General features: G+C 43.6%; 1 protein-coding gene across 1 annotated transcript in view; it reads left to right on the forward strand.

The window, feature by feature from the left end:
- CRISPLD2 (cysteine rich secretory protein LCCL domain containing 2) overlaps positions 1–22,912 on the forward strand; it is a 41,282-nt gene continuing 18,370 nt past the window's right edge. Inside the window, exons 1-9 of the mRNA XM_074968852.1 lie at positions 1–57; positions 630–678; positions 7,103–7,410; positions 13,153–13,271; positions 15,092–15,224; positions 16,068–16,183; positions 18,756–18,856; positions 20,681–20,839; positions 22,477–22,537. Coding sequence (XP_074824953.1) covers positions 7,177–7,410; positions 13,153–13,271; positions 15,092–15,224; positions 16,068–16,183; positions 18,756–18,856; positions 20,681–20,839; positions 22,477–22,537 — 923 coding nt within the window. The 5' untranslated portion in view covers positions 1–57; positions 630–678; positions 7,103–7,176. The remainder of the gene's footprint in view (positions 58–629; positions 679–7,102; positions 7,411–13,152; positions 13,272–15,091; positions 15,225–16,067; positions 16,184–18,755; positions 18,857–20,680; positions 20,840–22,476; positions 22,538–22,912) is intronic.

Raw genomic sequence — 22,912 nt, forward strand, 5'->3', positions numbered from 1 at the left:
AACTTCGGAGCAGGCGGAGCCGCAGCTTCGACTCGACTGATCCTTGGAAAATTACGAGTTAGTGGTCTGGGGTTTTGTTTTGGGGCTCTTTTCTACTTCAAGGGCTGCAGCTAAGTGATCTCTTTGGATTTCACTGGTGAATTAAATCTGAGTCCAGAGCCCTGTCTCTCTGGCCCCATCCGTGTAGCTGGTTTCATGGAAAACTTGTAAATTATCATTTGGTTTTAATTATTAGTCCCTCCTCCCCCCGTCTCTGTCTCCTCCCCCCGCCCCCAGTTTTTTTTTTCTCTCTCTCTCTCTCTCTCTGTTATATTACTCCATTTGGTAGGGTGATTCTCAGTTTTCTTGGGCTAGATGGTATCTCCCTGCTGCCCTGAGAGGTTTGATGACACCCCTCTATTTTTTTCCTTTTCTCAGAAAATAAAGAGCAGTTGCCAAGATCATAGAGGGCCAAGAAATGATCATAACCCTGGAGAGTATAAATATTGCTGGCGAAGTTCTGTGAGAACAGCATTCATCACTACCAGCTGTGCTGAGACCTTAGCATTCATTGCACCTAGTGACAGTTGTCACTTCCCTCCCTCCCTCCCTGTTTTCATATTTAAAATATATAATTTATTTTCCACAAGCAGGTTTTTGAGGAGTTTTGGCTTCTGGTGGACTTGCAGATTTTGAGAGGTAAGTGTTAAATTTTAACACCAGATTTTCGACACTTGTTTTAAACCTTTTGTTGTGTGTAACAAAAATCTCAGTGTTACAGATATATACGTTTAATAACGTCTCCAAAAGATTGTGTGTGATGCCAAATTGCACTTTACTATTAAAGTTCCATTTATAAATAGTTCATAAGAGGTTAACAAAGTAATAGATGTTGTTACATAAATAGCATTACTAGGGTTATAGACCGTTCTAAGCACATAAGTGGAAAGTGTCACTGATAATTATAATCAACCAGTAGACCTGTTGGATGCTATAACCTCTAATAATTGACTGACCATTTATTAAAACATCTACTGAGTGTTTCTTAAACTTTTATAAACTAATATATATATATAAACTATTAAATATAAGTTATTTATTACATTTATGAATCTAAACTGGGTCTGTGACTAAACCTTCAAATATTAGTAGAACGAGGTAACTTCTGTTAACAAAAAGCAACTTTTAAAAAAAACAACTTTTAGTATGGCTTTAGGTAGAAACTCACCCCCTTGTATTACACTAGAGTGGATGATGGTAGATCCAGACATTTTACCTCTGACCTTGAAAACACAGATTTTACAGTTTTAGGCGGTAGAGATGACAACGTGTTCTAAGTCACAGCATTTGTAATTTCACTCTGAATATTCTGCTGGGATTATGTTTGCAGAAAAACCCAACAACATTGTAAAGCCTCAAATATGTGCATGTTGGCTAAAAAGACAAGGCTGCATACACAAAATATACAGTGGGCATAGTGCTTGAATCTTGAGTTTATGTATGTGAGTGAAAATCTGATCCACCACGGGCTCTGCTTTGCTGGTTTTGAGTTGTTGCTGGCATCCTATGTTAACTCTTGCATTTGCCCATTTCCTCTGCCTTCTCTGTGTATAGTATCCCGTGGCGCTGCAAATATTTGCAGTAATAGCATGTATAACCAGGAGAATAATCCAACCATTTTAATATTTAACTAGGGGGCATTTTAGAGATCAATAACAATAAAGCATTTTAAGGTCTGGTGAGGACACCACACTGAGGCTGACTTTGTCTGTTTGCCTGTGGGTTGAGTAGGGAGTTTTGCATGGCAGCTTCTAGAGGTTACCCGTGCTTCTACCATCTGAGATCACAAGCTATCCATTAGTCTGGGAAGTAACTTTTTGTCAACTTTGTCTTTTCAAAGCCCATTTAAATATGACCTCTTCAGATCTCAGAAAATACTTCTTCCTTTGTCCCCAGTTGAAATACAGTAACTCCTCGCTTAACATTGTAGCTATGTTCCTGAAAAATGCCACTTTATGCGAAATGATGTTAAGCGAATCCAATTTCCCCATAAGAATTAATGTAAATGTGGGGGGGGGTTAGGTTCCAGGGAAATTTTTTTTCACCAGAGAAAAGACATTGTATACATACACAGTATAAGCTTTAAACAATTTAATACTGTCCACAGCAATGAATGATTGCGAAGCTTGGTTGAGGTGGTGGAGTCAGAGGGTGGGATATCTCCCAGGGAATGCCTTACTGCTAAATGATGAACTAGCACTTGGCTGAGCCCTCAAGGGTTAACTCACTGTTGTTAATGTAGCCTCACACTCTACAAGGCAGCGTGGACTGAGGCAGGAGGGAGGAAACACAATAGATGCAGGGCAGTCACTGTAAACACTTCCCTGCAAAAACTGAACATGATGATGAGCCCAGGCGATCCAGCTGGAGGGCACCACTCCCTCCTCCTGACGACACATGCACGGCTGCACAGGTGCTGACTTTCCAAAGTGCTGGAGTGAGAGAGAGAGAGAGGTGCATTACCCCTTTAAGTCTGCTGACCCCACTTCAAGTATGTTGCCCTTTTAAGCAGATCAGCCAGTTCAGACAAGAAGCAACAGCTTCCAGCAAGCTCCCTCCTTTCTGTCCCCGAGCCCTATCCCCCTCCTCCTCTTTGTGGAGAGGGGGTACGGAGCAGGGGGACATCCTGATATCAGCACCCTTCTTCTCCCCTTCCCCCCAGCAAGCAGGGAGCTCCAGGGAGAAGCTCCAAGGCAGAGGGCAGGGCAGGAGCCGCACGGCCACCTGAACTGCTGCTGAGCAGCTGCTGAGCCACATACCTTACAGGGAATTTAGGGGAGCCGATGGGGTAGGGGGGCTGCTGGCCCCCCTGGTTCTAATCCCCACAAGGAGGGGCTGCTCTTCCAGAGAATCCTGCAAACAGTGGACAAAGCAGGCGGCTGCCAAAGGACGTGATAAGGGAGCATGGCACAACTTTCAACGAGCGTGTTCCCTAATAGATCAGCAACGAAACAACCTTAACCGGGACAACGTTAAGTGAGGAGTTCCTGTATATTTGGCCGGTGAGATGCCTTCACGTCTGAACGTTCCGGAGGCAGTTTCTGCCGATTCACTGGTTTCTGATCAGTCCCAGATGTTACCATGGCATCGATACCATGAGCCTGATGCGCTTGAAAAGAGGTCATAGAAATGCTTTCTCCCCGTCCCCTGAATAAAGCAAAGTTTAGTCAGCTGGGACAGTGGTTGAGGAAGCTATCAAACTTCCAACTCGCACACCACGTGCGTCCAAAGGGTTTCCACCATTGGGATGCCAGTGATCTGTGCAGCCTGGAGACATAAAGCTGAATATCTGGAGCCGTGATTCAGGAAAGCTCTTGAATGGGGGCGGGGTCAGTTACTTAACTGTGTTGCTGAATTGGGGTCTGGGTTTGTTAAGAAGAGCTTGAACACCACTTTGGGGCAAATGGATCCCAGTGGAGGGCTTGCTCTTGTATTCCTTGCCCACCCAAATTCCCAGGGGCATCCACTATACAAAGGAGTGTTGTATTTGCCTGCGTAATAGAAGCATGTCTTTGCCATTGTCCCCTGTTTAATTTAAATATTTCTGAGGCATCTTATCCTGGTCACTGTCAGTGACAGGCTACTGGACAAGATGGACCCTTGCCATCTTATAAATAGGGTAACTACCTACTATACTGGCATGTTTATTTCCCCTCCCCACTGACACTCCCTCCATTTCACCCATCATTCCATACCCTCTTTGGTATGCTGGAGAGTTATTTGTTCAGAGAATTCCCTTCACCTGGGAAACTGGTGCAACTGAATGTCTTTGGGCCAAGTTCTAGCCCCATTGAAATTAATGTCAAACCTCTCCTTGATTTCTAATTGAAATCAGTGATCCTATGGATGCACATTCACAGAGGATGAAATGGGTGATTTGTCTGGTCTAAAAGCACAGAGTGCTGGAAATGATACTTCCCCCCTACCTGAAAGTCAAGTACTTGAAGCAGGGACTGAATACTTAGTCCACCAACATTAAAACTAGGTTTCAAGGCAGCCCAGTTGGGGAGAAGAGATCATGCTGTTAATTCACAAGCAGAGGAGAGGACTCAGAGAATAATGCACCATCTGTTACACTGTGTTGATTAGCAGCTGAAAGGGCTTGAGCAAAGTAGCCAAGGGTCTGCTGAGGACTTGACATGTTGACTTCATCGCGTAGTAACAAGTTTGGTATGTCTCTGGGCTGTCAGATGGTTCAGCTGATTCACAAGTTACAATTTCTTGTACCTGCACTGTGTGGCGGACGGGGCCCCTGGTTAGAAAAGGGAGTAAATCTAGGTCAGTAGGTATAACTGCAGGCTATGCCAGCTGTCTGCTTCTCTCCACCATACCCTAAGAAGCAGGCTGCATTTAAAATTCCTCATAATAAATAGCCACCGCAGATCATCTTTATTTAAAACCTCTTAGGGAAGTGTCTGAAAGTAGGAATTGTTCCCTGACTTGGGCCAGATGGTCTACAAAAGTAACAGCTCATTTCCCCCGTAGCCAGTTAGGCTTCATTTATGGAGGGGTTTGTGCCAGCAAACAATGCCGAGAAGAGAACGAGGTTAAAACAATATTTATCTTTTTAAAAAATGGAAATTGTGTGCCTTTAAGGATCTTTCCGGCCTAATTCAACCTCTATTTAACCAATGAAACACTGAATGGGGATGACGCTTGCACGTTACACTTCCTCTATAAAGCAAGGAGGTATTCTAGTGAAGTAATTAAGACATTTTCTTTGCATGACATTATCGTGATCGCCATTGCTTTAGCAAAGCCCAGCTCAACTGCTTAACACTTTGCTTAGGAAAAAGTATTAGTGGTTGGTTGTTTATTTGTGCCACAGTAGCACCTAGAAGGCTCAGTCAGGGATTTGGGCTACATCGTGCTAGACACATGCCGGGACAACATAGGCCCTGGGCTTGATTTTTAGGGGGTTGACGCTCCCCTTGACTTCAACTGGAGTCTTGGGAGCTCAGCACCTCAGAAAATTAGACCCTTTACGTTTTGCATTCTGAGCATTGTCCTCATCAAAATAATTGCGTGCTGGGTCTGCACCCCTGCCTAAAAGGATGTTGTTGACACCTGGCTGCATTTCCATTAGATTGGAAGCAAAATATTTCTAGATTTAAATATAGAGCATGCTCTGATTTATGTTTTTCCACCATTAAAAGCAGTTCTGCTGTCCCCTTAGAGACATAACACTCTGCAAGAAAGAAAATGAACCACCTCTTCCAAACACATTTAACACTATCAAGCCGTAAATGCCCCTGCTTTAGAACACCCAGTGGGGGAAGATGCAGCGGTAATTTGCAATGCTGTAAATTTAAACAGTAAAATCTGCAGAACCGTCACTTAAAGAAAATATTTGGGGGCCTATTCAGGAAGGGGCTGTAACTGCTGTCACACAAAAGGCTGTTTAAAATGACAGCATTAGGGATAGTTTTGATGAGGGAAAGACTCATCTCTTGGAATATTCCCTCTTTGTAGAGCTGCCCTGACATATAGTGGTTCCCAGATTGCAAGCCTCATGGAATAACACTGGAAGTCCTTTATTCACCACTTTGGTTTTATGAAGAGGGGACTGGATAGTTCCACTGTCGGATGTGCAGTGTGAATGTTTAAACCCTATTACGTATTATTCCTAGGATGGTAGCTATTACTGGCCCCACTTGAGATCACAGCAAACTGGACAAACCTCTAGTAAGAGACAGCATAGGATCTATATAAGCCAAGACAAATGGCCCTCAGGTGAGGGAGTAAGTGTGGACTGTTAGTGAGGAGAATCAGGGTGGAGAATTTGCTTGAAGATTACAGGTGCGTCTGAACGAAGGGACAGAGAGGGGGCCTTGCAATTGAGGACATGGATGATTAAGGCTGGAGATTCAAACCATCATCAAGTCAGCACATTTAAATTTAGGGCCAGCCACTCCTCTCTGGTTAACCCTCCCCATTAAAGGCAGGCTGACTCATGGCAACCGAGCAGTGCAGAAGTGGTTCCTGTTCGAGAGGAGGAAGGGAAATCTACTCCGGCTCCTCTCCTAATCTGTAATAATTCATATAACTGGCTGCACATCTGTCTCCAGCTAAGTGCAGTAACAGCGTCAGTGAGAAGACCCCAGTGCGTCACTTGCAGACAGGAATTTTGATTGCTCTGATATTACGATGACATTTTCACATAAACATACAGAGATTCTGGGAGCTGGCAGCTGGCTCTGCCTGAGTCTATTGGCAGGCGGAGGCCTCTGAAATAGCTGTAGCTCATGTCTGACCTCTGTGACTTGGCTGCTGGGGAAGTTTGCTTTCCCTTTTGTTAGGATCTGTTCTCCTCCTTTAAGGACGACACTTGGAAGAAATAATGTGTCATTGCTCACCCTGCATACGTGAAAAGGCACAGCTTGGATTATGTGATGGTTTAAGGGCCTGGGGATTGATTCACCCTGATGGATACAAATTACAGCTCAAAGGGGAATCTATATATACTCCAAAGGAAAATTCAATTTTCCCCATCTACCTTTATGGGCATTCCGTGGCTGTCCGGGCAATGCTCCGCCCCCACATAGTCCCACCCATTTTTGGAGCTACATTGCGTCCCCATTCCACATGCAGAATCTAGAGGCTGCAAAGAGGTTATGAGCACATAACATTGGTGCAACTCTCTTTTCCCTCCAGGGTGGGCATGCTGGAAGTAGGTGCAGGCAAAAAGGTTGGCCTTGCAAAATTCATGTGCAACGGCATATCTAATTAGTTCATATAACCCCAATGATTGTATGTGCAAATTGAGTAATGGTATGTGGAAGTGGATAGATGTGGAAAAAGAGAGTATTCAGCATGAGATCTAGATAATGCCTAATTTAAGAAGGAAATAGGACAGAGCATCCTATCTGTGACGTGGTAAACGTTGAGGTTCATCACTGCTGTGTAGGAGTGAAAATAATTCATTTAACTTTCAAATTTGCATCGCTCCTTTATTGTGCAAAAACCTAAATCCAAGGCCTCTTGCCTCTTTGGAAATTCTATGGGATGTCAATTTTCTTTAGTGGTAGATTAAGTGACTGTTTGTTTCCCGCCTGAATTCCAGATCTGTACAGAGCAGTAGAGCTGCCTTTGAGAAAACCAGAGTGCTTCTTCATCTCGACTTCCATTGAGTAGAGAATGACCATGAGTCCTGCCCTGTCTTGGTTCCTCCCTCTTGGATGTTTACTGGTTTTGATGCATGAAGTGCAAGGCTTTTTCTTGCCCAATGGCACGCAGTTCGAGAGCATTTTGAGCAGATATCACTCCAGAGCCAAGAGAGCCATTCCAAGGTCAGACAAAGAGGAGATTTTGATGCTTCATAACAAGCTGAGAGGTGAAGTCTATCCTTCAGCCTCCAACATGGAATATATGGTGAGTTCAACTACTGGTACTGAAATTTGTGTGACCACTGCAGTTTTTCTGGCCAGAGGACGGTAACAAATTCTGCTAGTGGTTTCCTGGTGCCATCTTATGCCACTGAATTGTTTTTGTTTGAAGGGTCCATTAGTGGGTCAGCTAGTCCATCCCACTGCATAGTTTCAGGACTGATTTCATTATTCATAAAACACCCCCAATACTGTCTAGTCTAGCCCTGAATGCCTCCATTGATGGCAATTCCACAACCTCCCTTGGCAGCTTATTCCATACCTAAATGTGATCAAAGTACCCCATTTTCTCTAACATTTAACCTCCATTCTCCCTGTTGAAGCTTCAGCCGATTAAGACTCTGGCATTGTGGGATGCCACTGTCTGCACAGAGAAGCCACACCAGCCATCTCTGAGAAGCATTTACTCACCTACAGGAATCACGCCTTTGCCTGGGGTTCTTTGGATTGCCGCAGTTATGTCCCAGTGCCTCTGGTGATATGCTAACACCGCCAATTCTCATTGACTTCAGTGGGAGTTGAAGATGCTCAGCACCTTGGAGGATCAGGATTTCTCCATCTGCAATATAGGCTCAATCTGTTAAAATCTTTAGAAAGACTCCCACTGAGGTCAGTGGTAGATGGATTGGTGGTATTTGGTGGTTTTTTTCCCCCTGAGCTCAAGGAACCAAAATACAATCTTGGTCAATGTGTATTCTCACTTCAGAGAGAGTCCTTGAAAAGTCTAAGTGTTACATGTGTCTTTACCAGCAGCAGCAATTAAGATGACTATATTTTCACCATAGAGCTTTCTGTACAGGCTATTTCTGGGGTGTCTTCAAAATATTGTGGAATCAGAGAACGACAGAGGGTAGTAATTTTTGTGCATTTATCTCTCCTGCAAATATTGTTACTGCAAAAATAGCACCAATTTGACAGTCTGTCGGTCTCTGGATTGATTCAGTGAGCTGGTAACGGAGACCGTGTACAGAAAGGATTTATGTGATATAAAAGGCATCTTTTATTAATAATACCTTTTGCCATTTAACTGAATGCCATAAATGTAAAACTCTGCCTTAAGAGAACAGCAAGGAAGAGTAAGGGAGAAGAGGTAGAAGTAAAGACAGATGTAATATTGCATCAGCTCTTTAGATAAGCCTTCAGAGTGCCAGGTTCCTTGCTATTAGTCATTGCTGCTTTGTCAGTGAGAGAGAGTTACAGTCCCTCCTAAGAATTGTTTTACTGTATCACTGTTGTTCAGAAGACTGCGATATTCTGCGGGCTGCCTGTAAGATATTGCAAGGGAAGATCTGGCTTGATTGATTCCAAGAAAGTAAACACAAAGCAATGCAAGAAAGCCAAATGCATTTTCATTGGCTTTGGGGATCTAAAAGTGCTTCAACTGTGGAGTGTTCACTGGCTGACTTCTATTTACTCATCCAGGATGGTTACTGTTTTATGTTTGTCTTAGCTCAGTGTGCTTTTCTAGTGGTTTTATGGGAGACTTTGTACAAATGAAAGAGCCTTGTATGCTGTGAAGAAAGAAGCTGGGTATAAAATGGTGCTTCTTGGAAAGACTATAATCAGCCTTTCATGTGTTCATGTTTACCTAATATTCCTCGGGAATCCTTGCACGCATTCTGAATGCAAAGTTAACTTTAATCCTTTGTTTTAAACAGAACACTTCTCAGCGGTTTGAGCATTGGCCTGCTAAACCCAGGGTTGTGAGTTCAATCCTTGAGGGGGCCATTTAGGGCTCTGGGGCAAAAATTGGGGATTGGTCCTGCTTTGAGCAGGGGGTTGGACTAGATGACCTCCTGAGGTCCCTTCCAACCCTGATAGTCTATGATTCTATTACCTAAAGCTGCACAGAGAGCTAATGTTTTCCAGGAAATGGAGATATTAATCTGCTGTGTCATTATCTCTTATTATCCAACATATACCAAAACTAAATGATGTAGCCAGTTCAATAACACACATGTATGCTGAGCAACATATTCCCTTTATCGTTCGAGAGCAGTTATACATCTAACTGAAGCAAGAGAATGATTCAAGCAAAGGGAAAAAATGTCTGAGGGTGGGGTAACAGTAGAGTGGAGAGAGAATAGAAATTCAATAAAGCCGTAACCTAGTGCAATGCAAGCTGTTTTGCTTGACTGTGTTAGGGTAATGGAGTTCAAGGTTAGCAGTGGTATTCAGTGTTAATGGAAAATGAGTTCCATGGCTCCCTTTTGGCAGGCTTTGTTCTAGGCCAGATGTGAACAGTGTACATTCTTCCAGATGAAGCTGGCCAGAAATAAAATTACCCTAACCACCTTGCAACTTTAGTACATACACTTTCACTGTATGTTTTTATTATAGAACAGTAGTAATGGTGATGGCTTACGGCCAAAACAAAACAAGCTCCATGTTGATAATAAACCTTGAAAAATAAGCAGCAACTTCTAAGAGACCAGTGACCTTTAGGTTGGCTTAGTCAGCAGCAATGAACATCAGAAACCTTACCTTGCCCAGAGGGGCTGGATGACTTGTGTATTGTCTGTCAGTTCTCAATGGATTTTTCCAACAAATTAACAGGCTACAAATGATTGATGGGCTACACATATTCCTAGAAGGAAAGTATCTTGGTTACCTTGCATGTGGAGTTAACCTGTCCTTCCTCTACGTGATTAAAAGTAGTGAAATTACTAATCATGAATGTGGAGGGGATCACATTGCTTGGTGGGGCAAGCAAGCTGGTCCAAGGTTCTGCCAACGCACCTCAATCCACCTTGTAGAATATCTGCTCTTCCAGTTCCACACCACTCATGAGAGTAGAGTGCCAGTCCTGACACCGCAGTGGAGTTGGTTGAGATTAGCCAATTACTTGTGTGAGGTTAAAATAGCATTCCAACCCGAGTGTCACATTTACAAACAAGACAGGTGAGCAAATGCATGCCTAACTGTGCATGCTCCTATTGTAGCTGCATGTGCAAATTGCGATAATGGTTTATGTAAACTATGCATGTGTTTTGTGTACGTAATTATGTCCTTAACTTCATTCAAAAACTATCCCAAGTCTCCAGAAGTAAAAAGTGTACGAAACCATTTTGAATCATGTTCACCGCCAGCACATTTTAAATCATTTCCTGGAGATTATCCACCACAGTGAAGACTCGGGCAGTCACATTCACCAATATACGCTATGTATTTACTTTCTCTGGGTTACAGCTACCTATTGCTATGGCAGTTAGGTTACAGTAAATCTGAACACAAGAAAAAAAACCAACAACTTAAGCTGACACTTAAAATCAATTAATGCAGTGGTTCTCAAACTTTTGTACTGGTGACCCCTTTCATATAGCTAGCCTCTGAGTGTGACCCCACTTATAAATTAAAAACACTTTTTTATGTATTTAACACCATTATAAATGCTGGAGGCAAAGCGGGGTTTGGTGTGGAGGCTGACAGCTCGCGACTACTCATGTAATAACCATGTGACCCCCTTAGGGGTCCCGACTACCAGTTTGAGAACCCCTGAATTAATGTGACTTGCATCTTGCCCTGCAAAGTGCTAGACTCAGGCGCTTCCAGATTGCCAAAGAGTGAATTTAAATTAGTCAAAGTGAGTGTAGGTGGTTAGTGCAGTTCCGGCTTTAATGTTGATTTTAGATATTGATTTGAGTATTTGGCATTAAGGGGTCTTCAGAGAGCAGAGGACAGTCTGAAATCTATTTTGCTGATAGATTTATTGCATATGGAATCATTCCAGTGTCCTGTAGGCATTCATATGTTGAAAGAGAAGCAAATGGAAGCTCTAATTTAAATAACATGGTTTTGTAATGGGATGCCGGCAGAACCAAGTATTTCCTAATCAAGCATGAATCCACACAAAAATCCCTAGCTCATTCCCAGTCTTTCACTGAGTGTCTCTTGCCTGTATTGGTTTGTTTTATCCATAGACACCAGCGGAAGATGTAGCACATATGTTCATGTCAATTTCCATGCAGTGGTCTATTGCTCATGTCATATGGTCTCTGCATTAAATTAGGAGACTTGGAAAGCAACTGCCTGTGAGGCTGCACTTTGGAGGGCTCTGGTGGAAAGCTCTGAAATACTAGGAACATTAGGATCTTGTGAGCGCTCCCATGGCTTTAGACTGGATTTGAAGAGAGTCAGATAATGGCTGGTGTTTATATGGTGCACAAAGTGGCAGACCACAAGGAGGCTTGTGTCCATGTACAAAGGCCAACCATAGTTGTAGTCTCTTCTCTGAGTCAACAAGTCACCCAAAAAGGGTCAGGGATTACCAGGGCCATGGCCCCCTACTCGCTCCTCATTGGCTAGTGGAGCTGGATGGCTGGAACAGGGAGCGCATAGTGGTCATACTCCCTCTGTATGTGAGGTAAGCTCCAGGAGACATTGCATTTCTCTCATGCTCAGCACGGTGTGACCCTGCATTGCCCTCAGTGTAACTGCCAGACTCTGCCCCTAAACGTTCAGTTGCTCATATGCCATCATAGTTGTCTATCTGCTGGATCCTGAGTGCCCTCAGCTTCCGTAGACCTTTGCAAGAGTTGTGGGAGCAAAGCACCTCACAGGTTTGGGCCCAGTGGCTGCCTGTCTTGGTGAAGATAGAAGATCCTTCCATCTTCTTCCTGGTACATTAGGGAAAAAGTAACGTTTTCATTCATAGCCTGTGCAGTCCAAAACATGGTAAATGTTCAACAGGGAACGATCTTATGTTGGCCTGGGTGGACTAGGTGTGAACTACTAGGTCTTTTCTGCCTCTGGATCCTATGATTTATTTTATTTATGGACACATGCAGCAACATTTCAATCCCAATAAAATTTCCCATCAGTACCTTTGTGGTCAGTAGGGCTATCAATAATTAAACACAAAAACGCATTGCAGTTCGACACACGACTATCTACTATGTCCAAAAATCCACCTTTCAGAAAAGTCTCCAGATTTGTTCATGATAGACTGCAATCAGCTCCGAGAACAACACACTCCACATTGAAGTTGTGCACAAAAGGGTAGTTAAGAGGAATACGCGGACGTTAAGTTTGGACACTCATCCCACATCCGCGCCATTTCACCGAAGAATCAGGAGCTCAGAACTAGACATGATCATATGCAGTATCTCCCAAGAAGTGCAATGCCAGACGTTGAAAAGTGGGACTATTTTGTGCTGGATCCATGCATTTCCATTTTATTAAATGGGGAATTCACTCCCAGGTCAGGGCCCTGCATTGCATTGCATAATACTAGGTCTGAAAGGCTGGGCTGGGGACCACGTCTAAGTCTTAACTCTCATAGGTTCTCCTGGTCCCGTCTCTTAGTTCTTAAGGTATGTCTACGCTGCATGCTTCTTTGAGCAGCGTATAGAATATGGACATGGGTAGCCCCCCAACGAGGGTATAAATAGCAGTGCAGACCATGAGGCATGGCTGGGGCAAGTAAAGACACACCTGAAGGGGGTGGGTATGTACCCGAGTACATATCCTACATGGCTCTCTACTCATCCGAGCGATGCCTCCCCGTCTACACTGCTGTTTTTAGCAATGTAGCATCCCACTGCTGGAGTCTTTCATGGATACGTGTAGCTACACATCATACACATCGTTTCTTTTCACTGCGGCACGTAGCTACACGTAGCCTGCGTGCTGCCAGAGCTGTGTAGCATAGGCTTGTCCTAAGTCTAATGTAAGATGTTTTCACACTGAGAGTATTTGTCAACAGATCTGTTCTTTGATTCTCACACAGACCTGGGATGATGAGCTGGAAAGATCTGCTGAGGCTTGGGCCCAGGAGTGCATCTGGGATCATGGACCTGCCAGCCTTATTATGTCCATTGGTCAGAATTTGGCTGTTCACTGGGGCAGGTAAGAGATGGAACGCTGAGTGTCTAATGTATCATATCTGTCAACAATGACATTGTGGGTCTCCCCCTGTTTGGCAGTTTGGGAGGTTTGTCTTGTCAATATTTAGTAAAAAGAACTTGACTAGCCGGAAAAAAGGAGCTGGGGAGGGGAGAGCACTTAGTGTTTTCTTGTTGCTTCTGTGAAACAGATACAGCAATACCATCTATTGGGCCTTTAGCCAGCAGTTCCCAATATGCTTAGGAAATGTTAACTAAGCCTCACTGTGTGGTGGGTTTGCCTGTGAGGCACAGAGAGGTGCAGGGACTTGCCCAAGGTCACACAGAGTCTTAGTGGTAGAGTTGGCATCAGAATCTAGGACCCTGACCCCCAAGTCCCCTGTTTCATGCAGTTTTGCTCTCTTATTCAGAAAAGAAGTTTCTCGGGAACCATTTTTGGCCACTCCCACTAGGTCTGAACACTGTTAAAAATCCTCTAAGTGCATCACACCACATTTCCCTTTTCACTTCCCACTTTATCTTTACGGCAACCACTTTGTATTTGCTTGCAGATGTCCATGTAATTCTAGGTGAGCAAACAGTTTGTTTTATACTCCCGGGAAAAAACCCTGGAGCTTTGGAAATTGTGTTTCTGCATCCACATGGATTGCTTTGCCAGCTCCTGGTGAGAAGAACCCTGCTGGTGCTTTCCACTGAGGAGATGCATCAAGTGGCAATCTGTTTCTTTGTTGTTGTTCTAACCTTGGCTCCACTACAGACTTCCTGAGTGACCTTGGCCTAATCATGTACTGTAGGTCCCAATCTTGCTCCCATTGAAATCAGTGAGAAAACTGCCATTGATTTCAGTGTATGAAGGATTGAGTCCATAAACCCTCTGCCTCAGTTTCCTCATCTGTAAAATGGGGCCAATAGTACCTACCGCATGACATACTGTGACACAGAATTCATTAATGGTTTTAAAGCATGTTGAGGTAATCAGACAAAGATTATGATGGAAGTGCAAAGTATCCTTGATAATGACATCTGTGATTCTAGTCATTTGCTCATTTACATCCTGGGTGGATTGCTACATCTCAACTTGATGTACTGCTAGTTACAGTTGGTGAAAGGCTACTTGGGCCCATCCTATGCAGCATGCACTGTGTGTCTGAGTGTCTGTCTAGATAATTTTGCTGACATTCACGTTCCAACTCCAGAAGCACGAATCACAGCACAACTGTGCCACAAACAGCATTTACAAGTGCACTGCATGCCCAAACCACATACTGCGCGTGCCTGCTGCCCGGCTGCTGAGGATAAGAGTGTACTTCCAGATGTAATGAATTGTCTAGTGGTAAAATAGGTACATGACTTTCTGTTTAATATGTTTGGCAACCTCTAGCCGATGTTTACTTTCAAAATACAGCCTTCTGCCAAACTAGAAGTCTTTTGTAACTGAGTGGAAAAGCCAAGGGGACGTTTCAGGTCAACGGCTTTTGAAGAGAAAGTTAAACCTATAAATACTACAGAATGTCCGATTGGGTCATGGATTTTAAAGAAACAGTCCCTAATACCTGCCCGTGTGTAAAACACCAGAGATTTGTCATTGGTCAAAATATGATGGTGGCTTTTTCTACAATTTCCTTTGGTCCCTCCGTTTGTTAAAGTCGCAGGTCCGTACCAAGATGACACCATGTTGCACTGTGAACTCACTTTACAATTATCCTGTACCGAATTATTGAGAATTTCATATTAACAAAAGGGGACCTGGGCGTGCTGAGGTTGGGTTGAAAACTCACAATTCTAGTTAGCGATCCAGCTCATCACGTATCTTTGGTCTTTCAGGTATCGTTCTCCAGCCTTCCATGTCCAATCTTGGTACGACGAAGTTAAAGATTATACTTACCCATATCCCCACGAATGTGACCCTTGGTGTCCAGAAAGATGCTCTGGAGCAATGTGCACACACTATACCCAGGTAAGGAAGAGGAAGGAAACATGGAGTCTTGTGTCTGAACTTGATGCGTTCCCTCATACCCTGCGTAGCCCATAGAGCTAGTGTAACCCACATACCTCATGGGTGTGGTGTTCTGTCCCATCTAGTGGCATTGAGACCACTTAGAGAGATTGCGTTTGCTCTACAGCCTTAGCTAATAGCTGCATGGCTTTTAGCTCATGCAGTAGAGGCTTATGTATTTACCCCGGAGGTCTCAGGTTCGATCCCACCCACCGACGACCAGGATCTGTTGGCATTACATTAGCATTCATTTTATTCAGCAGTAATGCAAGGCACCTACAGGCCTGTATCCTGTATGACGTTGGCTTCAGCCGTTTTCACAGGCCTCAAGCCTTACGCTCTTTGGCACAGATAAACGACCTAACGGTCACCCCCTACATTTCGGGGAACTGGAAATAGTGTGTGTTGGGGGAATTTTGTCCATAACGACACTAGCCAGCCACAGGGAACGTGAGCTAACACCAGCTTTTGGATAGAACCTCTGCAGATGTCTGATCACAAGAGTGCCATGGCAATGTATTGACGTATATGATAATAAATTAAGATAATTAATATACTAATCTATAGTATACAACATTAGTAGGGTGAGGAAATACAAATAAGGAAGAAGGGAGAAACCTCGGCTGAATATGCATTAAGTATAGTGGCGTCAGCGTAATTTATTATAAAAGTTGTATCCCAGCCTGTCTGTGGGGGTGGGAGGAGATATAAATGCTAGTCATTATGAAAATATACTCAGGAAACTTGAACGAATGTGCCTTTTGCGGCATTCTGTTTTTGAAAATGCCTGTGTTATGCTTTCAGATCGTTTGGGCCACAACAACCAAGGTTGGCTGTGCTGTAAATGTCTGCAAACAAATGAGTGTTTGGGGAGAAATCTGGGAGAATGCCGTCTACCTGGTCTGCAACTACTCTCCCAAGTAAGGAAGACACAATAGGTTTCTTCCCCCCTCCCTTCCCACCCCCCGCAACTCTTAAAACTGCATGCTGTCAGTTGCTTAACAAATATAGAATCTGGTGCAGAGATTTCAATCAGGTGTGGGTGGTTATAGTTTTTTAAACATTTAAATTATGGTAGTACATAAATGCCAACAAAGTTGGGGCCCCGTTGTGCTAAGTGCTACACAGACATGTAGCAAGTGACAATCTCTGCCCCAGAGAGCTTACAGTTACATAACTCAAGCATTCAGGATTGAGCCAATCCTGGGTTGGGCGTCTTCTAGAAGTGGAAGTTGCATTTAAAAATCTTCGAATGAATGCATCTGTGGCAAGATTTGAGTAAGAGATTTGGCCTGAGCCAGCTTCTGAAAAGGACTGATTGATATTGAAATTGATATTGATGTTAATATTGTTTCATATTTAATTGGTAGGCCTTAGAAATCTGCCCTGTGCAGCAAAAGACACAAATATCAAAGCTGCCCCTGTTTAGAATACAGTTATAGAAAGGAACACAACACTGAAAGATCTGGAGAAAGAAGTCAATATATACATGAAGGCACTCTGATTGCAGACGCCATTGAGTTCTGCTGAGCATTAAGGCGGGGGGAACACAGTTATCACAGTTTGTGGTGGTGAAAACTGTTGGGAATCTTATGGGTCTATCATCCAACAATAAGCCCTCCCTGCCCATGAGATACTGAGCACCTTTAGCTCCTACGAAATGGAGTGCAATTTGAGGAAACTCGTTGTCATGCAGGATTGTACCATGTGTGTCCTCTCAGGAGAAGGTTGAACTGCTTTGCATATCATCAGTTCAGGACTGCTGAATGGACAAATACTCAAATATAAGGCTCTTCTGGAGTTTCTGCTTGCATGCCGAATGAATGCAGTATCTATGTAGGATTTTAATGTAAAAGCTTAATGTAATATTATAATGTATATACATGCATGCACCCTTCTGAAACAGGCCTTTTAGAAATGAAATGAGATGAAGCCTTTGTCTGAAAGTAACAGGCTTGCAGTGGCGACCCATTCAAGTTTATGTGAGACAGCTGCCGAACATTCAGTCAGTCTGTAGTGATTACCACAACAGTGGAGAATGCTGCTGTGGTGTCAGAGGCAAAACTGAGGGGGTTTTGAGTCATTAGAAAATGGGGTGCAAGGATAAACGTTCCCAGACAAGTTGTCTAGAGACATCAGCACACACCACACAACAAAAACACTAACCCAGGAACCTATCCTTGCAACAAAGCCTGATGCCAACTCGTCCACATATTTATTCAAGTGACACCATCATAAGACCTAATCACATTAGCCATGCCATCAGGGGCTCGTTCACCTGCAGATCTACCAATGTGATATATGCCATCATGTGCCAGCAATGCCCCTCTGCCATGTACATTGGCCAAACCGGACAGTCTCTATGCAAAAGAATAAATGGACACAAATCTGACATCAGGAATCATAACATTCAAAAACCAGTAGGAGAACACTTCAACCTCTCTGACCACTCAGTAAAAGACTTAAGGGTGGCAATTTTGCAATAGAAAAGCTTCAAAAACAGACTCCAATGAGAAACTGCTGAGCTTGAATTAATATGCAAACTAGATACCATTAACTTGGGTTTGAATAGAGACTGGGAGTGGCTGGGTCATTACACATATTGAATCTATTTCTCCATGTTAAGTATCCTCACACCTTCTTGTCAACTGTCTAAATGGGCCATCTTGATTGTCACTACAAAAGTTTTTTTCTCCTGCTGATAATAGCTCATCTTAATTAATTAGCCTCTTACAGTTTGTATGGCAACTTCCACCTCTCTCTCTCTCTGTGTGTGCGTGTGTGTGTATATATATATATATCTTCTTAGTCTATGTTCCATTCTATGCATCCGATGAAGTTGGCTGTAGCCCATGAAAGCTTATGCTCTAATAAATTTGTTAGTCTCTAAGGTGCCACAAGTCCTCCTGTTCTTTTTGTGGATACAGACTAACACGGCTGCTACTCTGGAATCCACCATGACTAGTATTTCTGATGTCTCAGGCTAAGCCTTGCGTTTTTCTGTTTGGACGCAGTTCCAGGTTGGAAAATGGAACAGCTTTTAAATGGAGACGAGCTGCGTTCCAGGCTGGCCTGTGTAGCTGCTGGAATGATCTTGAGAGCAAAGAAATGGTGGTAGACTTGTGGCTCTGATGACCGCGATGAACACACACGAGAGCGCTCAAGGCAAATACCAGTCTCTGACTAACCAGTTGTGAAGCGGAAGGGAAACTACTGTACTGTGCTGCGTTTACTTAGTTTGCTCAGTGATCGTGAGAACGCTGCAGGCTGTATGTTCATGGAAGGATCAGAGACTGGCGGTCCTTTCCCATATTTACAGCAATTGAGCAACATAGAATTACAGTGGAAACATTCTTTTTCCACAATTCCTCAGTGCCTTGAGGCTCAGGGCTGCAGGACTCGGGCACAGGGCCTGAAAGCGAAGTAATGGAATTGTGAGTGTGGTATAGAAGATATTTAACAGAAAAACATTTCTCACATGCTTTTTTTCAGAGGGAACTGGATTGGAGAAGCTCCTTATAAAAATGGCAGGCCCTGCTCTGAATGCCCACCTAGCTATGGAGGAAGCTGCCAGAACAACCTCTGTTACAAAGGTAGGTGATCAATAAGCTATTTCTCTCAGCTCAGTGCATCATGGGGAAATGCAAATGATCTCACCTAGGTCCTTGCTGTGTGATGTGGAGAAACTGGAAAAGAAATGTCTCTGGAAACTTTTCATTAAAAGCAGTTACAGATTTGTGTGCTTTTAATTCCCCACCGTTAACTCTGAAACATACAGAATAAGGTGAAGCAAGTACTATATGAGAATGTCTGAAGCAGAAATGCCAAGTAACTAAAACCTAGAGATCAAATTCGGCTTGTAGGCACTGGTATAAATCCAGAGCAACTCCATTAGTTCAAGGAAGTTTCTCTGTGTTACCCTGGTGTAACACAGATCAGTTTGGCCCAATGAATTTAGGCTTGTGTGTTTTGTAGGTACAAGCGACACCACCCTCATTTGGTTTGTTCTATAAACGGTGCTCTGTTTAGTAAATGAAAACTATTATTAATTCTGAAACCATCAGTGAAATTGCTCATATCATTTAAAATGCACTGGAGCTATGTGTTGATGGTATCTTCTTTCTTTACCTACATAAGCCTTTTCCTCTGTGAAGGAGTGAGCCTGTTTTCATAGATGCAGACAAACTCACTGGAGACTTGTTCAAAGCAAAGATTTTTGGGCCAAAATCAATTTAGGTGCTTGATTTTTAGTAGCCTGAGCACCTAAATTGATTGAGCAATGAGGAAGCAAACACAGTGCAGGTATGCAATGTATTTCCATATGGAAGAGAAAAGAGAGAATGGAATGAGACCACTGGCTGTACAGCTGGAGGGGAGAAATTCCTCTACAAGATCAGTCATCGGTTTGTTGGTATCATTCCCCTCTCCATTGCTGGGGATGGAAGCAAAGTGAGGTTTCAGCTAGGACAAGTCAAGGGAAGTAGATTTAACCAGCACCACTTTGGAGCCTTTTTTCCCTAACTATGGACTTTGGGGTATGTCTACACTGCAGTTAAAAACCCGCAGCTTGCAGGGCTCGGGCTGTGGGGCTGTTTCATTGGGGTGTAGACTTCCGGGCTTGGGCTGGAGCCCAAACTTTGGGACCATCCCACCTCCTAGAGCCTGGGCTCGGAAGTTGGCACTGCAATGAAACAGCCCCAGAGCCCAAGCCCCACAAGCCTGAGTCAGCTGGCACAGGCCAGCCGCGGGCATCTACCTGCAGTGTAGACCTATCCTCAGAGGGCACAAGAACATTAACTTTGCAGCACAGTAAGGAGAAATGAGTAGTGCATGCTGTGTAGCTTGCTTTGACCTAGCAATGGTGACACTACCAGAACTTCGTTTCAGAGAGTGGACAGAATAAATCTATGATGAGGATGGGGAAGGTAGTTTAGAGGAGGACAACCTGCATGAGAACGGGAGGGCATTAGCCACCTGACCATTTAACTGGTTAGGATCCTTTCTTGACAGTCTCCAGTGAATATGCCTGACTATCTTAGAGGACTGACCTTTTCCTCTACTGAGTACAAGCTGTACTGGTAAATAGCATGATAAATAATAGTAAGACATTCACACACATGCATCAGCATTTGAAGTGACAGATCACTTCAGCCAGATACACCGTAGTTCTTTAAACAGTGCTTTAGATGCTGAGTAAATGAATGGTATGAACCCAGGCCTCTTTTCCTGGTACTTTACTCACCCCAGGACTCTGGCCCATTCTGTATTTAACTTGCATTTTGTTGAGTTTCCAGCTGTTTAGAAATAGATCTTTGTCAAACCAAACAGAATCTTCCATGAAATATCAGTCCTCCTGCAGCTTGTGTGACTTTATTATTAATGCCAGGATACTGTTTTACCTCTCCCCACCCAATAAGATGACCCCTACGCACAAAAGCCTGAGCGGGATGAGACTAACGAAGTGGAGGTCCCACAAATCATAGAGGAAAAACATGTGTGGGTGCAAGAACGGGTGACCAAACCCACCAAATCAACCAAGACCAAGAAAATCACCACAACCGCGGACAGTTTCATGAGTAAGACAGCTTCTTTGTCTTCCACATCCTATAAACTTTTAAATATCTCTGTAGGAGTGTGTGTGCATGCGTGTGTGGATGTGGAATGAGATGCTAAGAGGCCTCCAGTGCAAACCTGTGTTGAGGACCAGTTAAAATCATTGGATTTTTTTTTTGGCCAATTTGTTTGGAAGCAATATTTTGTGTGTCCAGCTTGAGGCCTGATTGTTCAGACAACCCTGAAAAGTAGGCCCTTTTACAGCATCTTGGGCTGGATGCCCAAGAATTGAGGCACTCCAAATCATTGGTTGGTCTAGTCTAGTCTATTCTGGTTCTTCTATCACACTTGTTGTCATAATATCTGAGCACCTTTGGAAAATCTTGGCCATGATCACTAGATGATATTCATATGGAGGCATTTTATTTGTCCGTGATTTACTATTTTACTCATTTGAACTATTCTAAACTCAGTTTTCAGAGTAACAGCCGTGTTAGTCTGTATTCGTAAAAAGAAAAAAGAAAAAAGAAAAGGAGTACTTGTGGCACCTTAGAGACTAACCAGTTTATTTGAGCATGAGCTTTCGTGAGCTACAGCTCACTTCATCGGATGCATAGCATATTGTGGAAACTGCAGAAGACATTATATACACACAGAGACCATGAAACAAAACTTCCTCCCACCCCACTGTCCTGCTCGTAACAGCTTATCTAAAGTGATCATCAAGGGAGGGCCATTTCCAGCACAAATCCAGGTTTTCTCACCCTTCCCCCCGCCCCCCCCCCCACAGACACACATACAAACTCACTCTCCTGCTGGTAATAGCCCATCCCTCTTTGAAACCTCTCTTTATAATGCGCATGATAATCAAGGTGGGTCATTTCCAGCACTAATCCAGGTTTTCTCACCACCGCCACCCCCCCCCCCACACACACACACCCCCCTCCAAAAACCACACACACAAACTCACTCTCCTGCTGGCAATAGCTCATCTTACAATGTGCACAGCAATAATCCAAGTTTAACCAGAACGTCTTGGGGGGGGGGGGGGTTGTAGGAAAAAAACAAGGGGAGATAGGCTACCTTGACCTCCTTTCTGGATTTTATCCAGAGGGAGAAGGGGGTCCAGCTCTGCTTGGCAAGGTCTGCTGAAATATTCATGGAATTGATAGTATCTCTTTAAAGGTTTTTCTAATCGCTGTAATTTAAAGAGTGATCTACGGCAAGTGAGCTGAGGGGAGTGAGCATATCCTTCTCAAGTCTATCTACTGGAATGTGGGTAGCCTATAATTAAGTGGATGATAGGAGTGCTGAGCAGGGTCTTTAGGCTGTAAATTGAAGTCTTCTGGTGTCAAGCGTTTCCTCCAAGTTAATATTTACAAAGACAGCTGTGTGATAAAAGGAATGGCTAAAGTGGCAATAAAGTGACTAGTGTAAAACTGCTTCAGGCTTATTGTTCTGAGTTAGAAGTTCACTACTGCCCAGTTATTCTGCGATAAGAATTCAATCTTCCCACACAGAAGATCTCCTGGAGACCATGTCATGTACCTGAGTTATCACTATAATGCAGTCGACCATTTATCTCTGGGCAATTTTTTCCTTGCATTCTTGTCTCTTATGTCTCCCTCCCGCCCCCCTCCCCCCCCCTTTTTTTTTCTAGCACAGGTCATTAAGTGCGACACCAAAATGAGGGACAAATGCAAAGGATCAACATGCAACAGGTAGCGTTTTATTGACTTCTGCCGCAGTGTCATTGAAATGGCAGCCTTAAACCTGGCTGGCTTTTGCAAACATGGAGCGGGCTGGGTTCTATTTATTGTGACTAGAATCCAAATGCTGTCTAAATCCCTATGAAAAAAGTCTTTCATTCCTCTTAATACAAATGTTTCGGCCAAGTTTAGCAGTAAGGTGACTCAATTTACTTGATGCTCGAAATGGTGAACGGCCATGATAACCCACAGCTCCCAGGTGGCCAGCCCCATTTAGTAAAGCTTGGCACAATCATTTTGCACTCCTCTTGTGTTACATTCCCATCCAACCTTAGACCATTAATTCAGAGCTTGTCCCCACCTAGGAGCCCTGGTTAAGGTCCCAGT

The sequence above is a fragment of the Natator depressus genome, chromosome 12 (assembly GCF_965152275.1).
Source record: "Natator depressus isolate rNatDep1 chromosome 12, rNatDep2.hap1, whole genome shotgun sequence".
In the NCBI taxonomy this organism is placed as follows: Eukaryota; Metazoa; Chordata; order Testudines; family Cheloniidae; genus Natator; species Natator depressus.